This window comes from Cervus elaphus, chromosome 11 (genome assembly GCF_910594005.1).
Source record: "Cervus elaphus chromosome 11, mCerEla1.1, whole genome shotgun sequence".
Classification (NCBI taxonomy): domain Eukaryota; kingdom Metazoa; phylum Chordata; class Mammalia; order Artiodactyla; family Cervidae; genus Cervus; species Cervus elaphus.
The window spans coordinates 35,098,165-35,107,537 of NC_057825.1; the positions used below are offsets into that span (position 1 = coordinate 35,098,165).

The 9,373-nt window shown below is 53.7% G+C and overlaps 1 protein-coding gene across 1 annotated transcript; it reads right to left on the reverse strand.

The window, feature by feature from the left end:
• Positions 1–449: 449 nt before the first annotated feature.
• On the reverse strand, positions 450–8,992 carry PCARE (photoreceptor cilium actin regulator). Its single transcript, XM_043916141.1, has 2 exons — positions 5,250–8,992; positions 450–627 (listed from the first exon to the last, which is right to left on the reverse strand). The coding sequence occupies exons 1-2, from the start codon at positions 8,990–8,992 to the stop codon at positions 450–452; spliced, it is 3,921 nt and encodes a 1,306-aa protein (XP_043772076.1).
• Positions 8,993–9,373: the final 381 nt, after the last annotated feature.

Below are 9,373 nucleotides of genomic sequence, written 5' to 3' on the forward strand. Positions count from 1 at the left end.
CAAGTTTACCTGTTCTCTTCCTAGCTGGGTGAGCTCAGACAAGACACTTGGGGGGTGAGTAGGCATGGGGGTACTTTGGTTTTCTTGCTGCAAAACTAGGAGAATGCTGTTTGCTTCCTTCATTGTTGAGAGAATTAGATGGTTTCATGAACACCTGGCTCATCAAGCATGCTGGAAATACATTTTCCTGCTAAATTAAGGCCAACACTTGAAGGATTAAAGAGTGTCATTGTGGAGTCCATTTGATAGTTAATCTTCGACCCTTGAGGCAAACCACGATGCAGGGCTGCACACAGTAGTTGTTCAGAATTTAGCAGACCCCTCGGGCAGCGCCCCTTCCAGGCCTTTCCTGCATCTCAGCAGGAGTCTGGTTGGCCTACCCTCTCTGGGGCTGACGCTTGGCTGTTACCCTTGCTGAGTGACATCAGTGTCACTCAGCTGGCAGCCCGTCAGGTGACTTCCTTCTGCTGGGACTTGTCCTGGGCATGGCCCGCGCTGGCCTCTCGCTGCAGCCCGTGGCCCAGCACACAGAGCTCTGGGCATGGCGCACCCCTGCCGCTGCCCTTCAGTTCTAGGCCACAGGGGCTGTTCCATGGCTCTGGGTCCTCGGGGCTCTCCTCGCTGCCGCTGCAGAGAGAAAGCACAGGTGCCAGTCAAACCCTCCTCGTGGCTTCTGGCCCCGCCCCCTCGCCATTCTGTCTCTCTCCAGCCCTCCTGTCTGTGTCGCCCACAGACCTGGTGGGCCCTTGTGCCAGGCCCCTGCCTTTCCGTATCAGCTTTGCCTGCTGGTGCTGTTCTTGTGGGTGTCTCCTCTGGTGGGGTACCATGAGAGCCATGCTCCTGGCGTTTCCGAGGACAGGCTGAGTCCTGTTTTCTCCTGGGACAATCAGAGCCTGCAGCTCTGAACAAAACAGATCCCTCAAGAACTCGGGCTTTTATTTTGTTTTGTTTTAAAGTGTTAGTTGCTCAGCTGTGTCTGACTCTTTGCAACCCCATGGACTATAACCCGCCAGGCTCCTCTGTCCATGGGATTCTCCAGTTTAGAATAGTGGAGTGGGTTTCCATTCCCTCCTCTGGGGGAATCTTCCTGACCCAGGAATCAAACCTGGATCTCTTGCATCACAGGCAGATTCTCTACCATCTGAACCACCACTTCTTATTCCATAAAGGGCTAGGCTTAGCTAGCTGAATTAAAAATAAAAGCAACACCAACGATAACAGCAAAAGCTAAAATAAAACAAATGCCAAAACAACCCGGCTTTGCTCCGCTGCCACCCTTTTCCTGAAAGGAATAAAATGAAAACTGCTTGGCCCAGACCTGGCCTTTGACTAAAACAGAGCTTCCCAGCTGCTGAGTGCCACAGTGAAGGAGCTCTGAACAAAGAGGGCCACTCAGTGTGCTCTGGCGGCACAGAACGGAGGGTGGTCCCAAGCACGGAGCAAGCCTAGGCCAGATGGGGAACCAGCTCAGAGAGCCACCCTGGCCATGGGCAGCCAGGCTAGTCCCGCAACAACCGCTTGGAAGGTGGAGTCGGCTGTCTAGGTTCACGCCCTGGCCCTTCCACTTACTAGCTGTGTGACCTGGAGTGTGTTGATTAATCGTCTTGGTTCTGTTTCCTTCTTTGTCAAAAGGAGGTAGTAATGATGCCCATCTCACAGGACACTCAAAGGTTTCAATATTGGATGAAGCATGGAAAACTCTCTGCGCACTACCCAGCACATCACAGGCACTCAATAAGTAGTCAACTGTCACTGGTGCTCTTTTGTAGCATGACCAGAAATTCATACCCGTGGACCTGAAGGACCACTCTGTCATATGGCACCTGAGGCTCTGAGCCTCTCCATCAGCTACCTCAGGGCCAGGACGAGACCCAGCTCTCCATGTGCACAGACCAGCAGCCCTTCTCTGTGCCCACAACAGGACCTTCTTGACTGTATTATGAGTGTGCTCAGCTCTGCATCCTTAGACTTACATGGGATATCCAACCAGCAGAGGACGAGTTTGGATCCTGACAAGATCAGAGTGGCAGGAATGAGGGTGGGGTGAATGGGCACTGACATTGGCCGATACGATTTTCAGGCAGTGAGGAACCCGCTCTGTTCCTTAGAGCCAGTCTTATCTATGTCAGCCTCTGGCCCCACCATGAGTCCTTGCAGGACCCAGTGATGTGTGGGTAACAGCTCCCACCTTACTGTTTGTTTTCCCTGTGCCCCTTTGGAGCAGGGGGAGGCATGACCCTTTGCTGCCCGTGGGCTGGAGCGGCTACCAGGAACAGGAGAGGCAGGCCCAGGGGACAGGTTATGGTACCCAGCATCTGTGGATGCTGACACTGAGGTCTAACACAGGATTTGGTTCCAGAATTGTGTCTTCCCCACCCCCAGCCAGGTCCTCCATGTCCATGAGGTTCAGGCCAGGAGGTCGATTTTTTTCAGTTGCTGTATGGCTGTGGTTCCACCTGTTCCCAGACCTGATGGGGAAGCAGGCTGCCTGGGTCTCTGGATCAGGAAACATGTCTGCTGAGAGTCCCTGCCTGGCTAGTCCTGTCCTGGCAGAGAGTAAAAGCACCGAGTTTGCATTTAAGGGAGCAAGTCTGGACACACTGAGACCTGGAGAGAGACAGCTGCCTCCACCAGAGGATTCAATATGTAAGTAACAGTTGAGGCTCAGTAACTGAGCTTCCTGGGGAAGCCTCCAAGGACTGTGCCCAATCCCCGGGCCCCAAGATGGGGAGGTATCAACACCATCGTGTTTTCTAAAAAAGGGGCTCATGCCTAGCACAGGATGACAGATGGGAGATCAACACCAGATGCAGGCCAGTGCGTCCTGCAAGCCTGCCCTGGCTGCAAGATACTATGGGTGGGGCTGCTCCTGCAAGTCCTTGCTTGGGGAAACAGCCTGTTCTGAGCAGTTCCTGGCTTTCTGGCACTGACCTGTTGCATGATCTTGGGGAAATCACGCTCAGTTCCCTGGCATTGTTTCCCATACCCAGGACAACAGAAAAAATGCTTGTCTGCTACAGAGCTGCAAACGTCCTGCTCTTAGAGCTGGCTGGCTTTTGCTCCCAGATGCCAACTTTACAAGGGTTGGGCGGGGAGTGTAGGGGGTGTCTGGGGAATGAGCGTTTTCCCACTACTTCCATCACATCCTCACAATCTCACAGTCTGGAAGAGCTTGGAGGTGTGGTCTGACCAGGAGACAGGAATAGGTGTGAGTCACTCTGTGACCTTCCACGTGACCTTGGGAAGGCTCCTGTTTATGCATCCTCCTCTTCCTCCCTCTTTCAAGCTATAATCACTCCCCACCTCGCCCCATCTCTCTGCATATTGAAATTCAGGACATCAAACAACCTTTTAGGCTGCCCTATTCTGAGGAGAAGCCTGAGAGAATGGCAGTATTTTCTCCTTGAACAATTTTATGTTACTTTATTATTGCTCCTGCTGTTTTAAAATGTTAGTGTTTTTAATTAATGCCATTTTATTGTCCCTGTTCTCTCAAGCTCTTCTCCTGAAGGGCACAGTTTTAGAAATCTAATAACTGAGTAAGTAGCGAGTGTGAGGAATAATGCATTAACATTTATAGAGGTTCTCAGATGAAAGGTGCTGTGTTGTAGAAACCTCATTTTAGATTTAAGAAAAGAGCAACGTTACATTAAGATTTGTGCAAAAATAATCAATATTTCATTTCTTTCAAGTGGCTGGGGAAATTTATATAACTATAATCACGCACAACTTTCCCGAGATAATATCTTTGTTTAAAATTGACTGCCGAGTACTTTGTGAAAAATTACCATTTATGCCTCGACAGACTGTGAAGTCTGTAACACGTATCACTCTGGCAGAAATTAACTTCTGATTTACACAACTGTGGGCACTGAAAAGATAGCAAGGGCTGGTGCGGGCTGAGCTTTGTCTGATCTGATATTAAGACACATTGATAAGAGTTCCTCTTTAACCGACCTCAGATGTACATGTTTCTCCCCATGCTACAATTCAAGGAAAGATACATGTCCCTGTATATCCTGTAAAATAACCACATCACCATATGAGTCCTTTCAATGGCCAGGCAGTGGCTATACTTTGAGTCATGTCCTCTCACAGCCGCCTGCCCAGGCCTGTCTGCGTGTCTGGGCCAAGAACATGCCCCTCAGCAGCCCTTCATGAGAAAGGCACACTTGGAACTCAGCCGGCCCAGGGCGGCAGGGGGGCCCTTCTGCCTGCGTTCTCGTGATCAGTGCTCGTGGAAAGTCTTGTTTCTCCTCTATGCACTCTGAAAGGGGAGATGGAGAAGGAGGCAGGCTTGGGGATCCTCAGGAGTAAGAGGAAGCCAAACTTTTATACTCAATACCTCCAGGATATGCCATTCTTAAAGTGTGTCTCCTGGCTGCCTCCCAGACCTTTTCGAGGAAGGTGCTGTGTCCAAGTTGTCAAAACTGTGTCCATCATAATATTAAGATGTTTTGTGCCTTTCCCATTCATTCTTTCATGAACGCAGAGTGGAGTTTTCTAGACTACAGGATGTGTGACATCACAACGGAGTGCCTGTGGATGAAGGTCTGAGAACCCAGCTGTCTTTCAGTGAAGCCCACACACTAAAGAGGTTTGCAAAACTTCAGAGGTTTGCAAAACTAAAAGACAGTGTCACTCTACTCACTCAATTTATTTTTGTTGTGGAAAAAATAGTTACTTTTCCTTATTTATGTTAACATAGAATGGGGCATTTTAAAAATTAATAAATACTCTAGACATCTCTCAACTTTTTTTTTACTATAATGCAGTAAAAAGCAATAGATGCAATGCACAAAGGCCTCTTGAGGGTCTCAACTTTAGAGTTTAAAGAAAGTCCTGGGACCAGAAAGCATCTCCCACTAAGATGCAGGTCTACTGATGTAAACCAGAAAGGACAGAAATCAAGCTACTGGCTCCAGACAGGTCACCGTGACTCAATTTGGGGGGGCCAAGTCTCAATCTCCCCACCTGTGAAATGAGGGGCATGTGTGGCTGGACCAACCTGGTTGTTTTAAACTTTATTTGTATTACAGCAGAGCCTCTTACAATGAAATCTTTCATGGGAACCTGAAATGTGTAACAGATGAAAAATTGCTGCTTCAGGTTGGGACACTGGGAGACCAGATATCTTGATACCCCCTTTCTAACTTGTTCTTCTCTCGGAGCACAGTTTGAAAACTACTGACCCAGATGATCCTAAGGGCCCCTCAGCTCTGTTCCCCGAACCACAGGATTCTCCTTACCTGCTCTGGCCATGCTGGGATTCACAAGCGCTGCTGGTGGCGCCTGGGACAGGCAGGTGAAGGTGGACACCTGGCCGGGGGTCAGAGGCTGTCCTTCGGATGAAAGGTTGAGGGTTCAGGGCACACAGCGTTGTCCCTCGCTGTGAATCTGCCCTCATTCGTGGCCCTGAGCTGCCCCTCCAGCCTCCTGTGGGGGTCTCAAGAGGACCCCCAGCTTCAGCGGGCAGCGATGGTGGGGTGAGTGGATGTACTGTTGAGAGTGGTAGTTTAGCTTCAAACAGAGAGGAGGTGGCTGGGCAGAAAATGGAACGTGTGTTTCCAGATGCCGTGGCTGCCCGACTGTCTTCAGAATCTCGTGTTTCCTTGGGCCCCTGACTGGGAGATGCTGGGGGAGACGGGGAGGGGCCAGAGGCCAGGGACCCGGCTTCTGTGCACTGGGTAGGGGGACTGGAGATCTTGTGCTGAGCGAGTGGGCTTGCTGAGGGAGGGCTGGGCAGCTTGTGCTGGAGGGGAGGGGAAGCTCGTTTCTTCACTGTTGGGGGGCTTAGCACCCTGGGACTCACTGGAGGGCTGAGGGGTGGGCTAGGGGATCCATGCACACAGGGTGCACTTGGCTGGGCAGATCTGTGGGTGGAGGACAGGCCCGAGTGCCTCTTGTCCACTCTGGGCGTCCAGTGCGCCCTTGTGGGAGAGGCCTTCCTGACCAGCATGGGGCTTCGGCCTTGGGTCTGCCTTGGGGCCTCGGGAGAATGCGGTCCCCGCATCGGCCTGCTTAGGCTGGGTTCTGAGATCCTGCTCTGCCCGGATGTGTGGCTGGAATGCAGCCAGTGGATGACCTTCCGGGGAGGCTTGGAGAGGCCTGAGGCCCTGTCTGCCCGTACCTGACTCTGCGCCCTGCTGCCCTGCACCTCTGCGTTTCCGCTAGCTGCTGGTGGGTGGTTGAAGTCCAAGGCAAGCTTTCCAGTATTGCAGCTGCCCTTGCTGTTCCCTGGCTCTCCGCTGCGGGCCCTGGTGAGGGTGGTGGTGCTCTTGCTGGGCAGCAAGTCAGTGGGGCTCATGGAGGCTCTTAGCCTTGGGGAAGCCCACGTTCTCTGGGCAGAGCCAGTCCCTCCCAGCCCTGGCACGTGGGTCCGTTCAAAGGGGCTCTCTGCTCGCTTGCCACTCTCCGGGGGCTCTAGAGAAGTGAATGATTGGTCCATCAGAATTTCCAGAGGCGGTGGAGGGAGATCCTCTGGGTTCTCCTCTGTTTCCCAGTTGAGGTCCTCACTCTTGGCTGCTTCAGCTGTGAGCAGAGGGGGAAAAGTAGGAGCTAAGGGCCTCCAGCCTGGGCCCATCCTGAGAGATTCTCCACCCGCTGCTGGAGAAATCTGAGGCTTTGGGTACAACGGGGCCAGCCCTCTGTAAATGGGGAATCTGGGAGGCATGGTGGGGACCCCCCACTTCTTGGGGCAGGGGCTTGGCCCCGAGTCCCGGGAATCCCCCAGTGTCCTTAGACTCTCGGTGGGACTGAAGGTTTCAATGAGTTTCTTGACTGATGTTCTGGTGGGGCAGCTCCTGATGGTCTGGTCCCTGACCCATGGAGCCTCACCGGCCCTCTCTCCTGGTGGGATGATGTTTGGGAGCCCCTCAGCTTTTCCCTGCCCAGGCTGTTCTCCCTCAGGGCGGGAGCAGCACTTCTGGAGGATGCTCTTGTCCTGACTTGGCAAAATGCTGAAGTTCTTGGTGAGGGATGACTTTAGCTTGCTGATGGCGCTGCTTGGGACCACCCGGCAGCGGTTGTCGGGCCTCAACATTGCAGCTCTGGGCTGCATGACTGGCTCTTGGCTCTGCCCCTGCCATCGGGCGATGTAAAATGCCTCCAGCCTCTGGCTGAGGTCCCTCTGGACCCTCCGCAGCTCCTGGAGGGTGTGGTCCTCCGTGTGGCTCTTCAGACACCCCTCGGACTGGGACCTCCTCTGCCTCGAGGGGGCCCTCCTGCTGCCGCTGGCTGTGCTGGGTCTCGGGGGCACCATGGTCCTGTCCTCTTCCTCCATCCAGTCCTGGTGCTCAGAGGGCACAGGAACAAACTTGATCCTTTCACTGATCGCTTCCTTCATCTTCAGAACCATTTCCCGGGCCTGGGGGCTCCTGAGCCTCCGGGGGTGTGGCTGAAATGGGCTTTCGGCACTGGCAGGTGAAGACCGTGGCCTTGGATGGGAAGCGTTTTCCTGCCAGGTACATGGACTCGTGCAGCTCCCTTTGTCCTCCTCCTCCTCCTCTGAGCTGCTGTCCTCACCTTCACCGAGGGATGGAGTGCCCATGCACCTGGAGCCTTTAGAAAGGTGTGCTTCACCGGAAGTCCCCATCCCAGGGGGACCACATGGAGTGCTTTGGCCCAGCCCCCAAGGCCTGGAGGCAGTATTTTCTGGGCCAGCAATGGAGGGCCAGGGGCTCCCTGATCCACCCTGCACTGCTGGATGAACCTTAGCTGTGAGAGGCCTTGAGAGTGGGCAGTCCTGGGGTCCGTCTAAACCCATCCGGAATGGACCTTGCTGCCAGGTGTGTCCTGACAGCCTGGCCTCCACTGTGGGTGAAGTCACCGGCCTCCACTCTGCAGCCTCCGGCACTAGGTCGCAGCTGGCTTGCTTGCTCAGCTTGTCTGCCAGCTGCACGGACTCACTGTCCGCACCAATGCCACTGTCCTCAGAGCACAGGGGTAGACCCCACGCTTCAGGGTCGCTGTGGCTGCTCGCCAAGCTCTCCAGGTGCCCCAGAGTCCTGAGGAGGCGTTCATCCGCGCCTCTCTTTGTGCTCAGCTTGTTCTCCAGGTGGCCTGCAGTGGCGTGGAGGTAGCTGCCAGAGCCCTCCAGGAGGCTGCTGGAGAGCAAGGCCACCGTGCCGCTGAGCTCCTGTAGCTTGCTGACTGTGTACTGCAGAAGCTGCTGCAGGAGATCTGGCTGCTCCTGGGGCTCTCCTTTCTTCAACGGCCAAGCCAGATCCTCCCGAACCTCCTGGAGGAGCTCTTCCCCATCCTTTGAGATCTCTCCCAAGAGCTGGTTGACCTCGTCGAAACACAGCATCAGGAAGCTGACCATGGGCTGCAGCAGCTCGTGGGTCTGGGTGGCCCGATGGGTGATGCTCAGAACTGCTTCATATTTGGAGAGGCAGGCATGCAGATAGGTGTAAGTGCGCTGGTGGGCCTTCACCAGGGGCTCGGGGAAGTCCACCTTGTCTTCAGACTCGTGGGCAGGAAGGATGGTTTGGCGGTAATGGCCCTGTTTGCTCGACCTGTGACATTTTGGTCTCTTTGCCCATTTGGAAGTCTGCTGGGTATTACTTTCTTCACTCTCTTCCTCGGAAAAGGCTGCCCCTTGTGACCCATGGGAGCTCTGTCTCTTGAATGGAATGTCCGTAGCCATGCAGCTTTGTGATTTGTTCAGTTGGGATGGGGAGGTTTTGGTTTCTGGGATCAGTCTCTCCATATCTTTTGCTTTGCCTGCAGTGGGATCCCTGGTGAGCTGACAGAGACTGTCAGCCACAGTCCGGGTCCACCTGGGACTAGGCTGTTCTTCCTCTGCCCGCTGTCCCTGGGACGAGCCCCCTCCGGGGTCATAGCAGGTGGAACTTTGAACCAGCAAAGGGAGGGAGCCTCTTGCACTGGCCCTCTGATGTCCTGGAAGAATTGCTTTGGGCTTTTTAAAAAACTGGATGCCACTCTTGGCAACACTGTTAACAAGATCACTGTGGGAAGGTGTGCATCCCATGATGTCAGCCTGTCGTCATCTCCCACCTGCAACCCTCACAATTTTCAGAGAATCGTATTTAAAATAGGAACAGAAGGCAGTCTTACTAGTTCATCCAGGCAATCTGCAGGCCAGAATCCTTTGAAGTCCAAGGTGCAATGTCCTAAACTTGCAACCAGCTCTCTTTACTTCCTTGGCCCCATCTTGCCGAGGTAGTAATGCTGCTGTCCTGGTGATGTTCTAAGGTTTGAGCCCTCTGCTGCTAGTGAGCAACAGGGCAATTCTAAAGGACTTCAGTCTTGTGGATTACGGGCCTCTGAGTGTTGCTCGTGTCCTAACAGATGTGCATGGCAAGTGGAACTTTAAGCCTATTAGGTTAATCATGCCCCAGCCAGTCAGCAT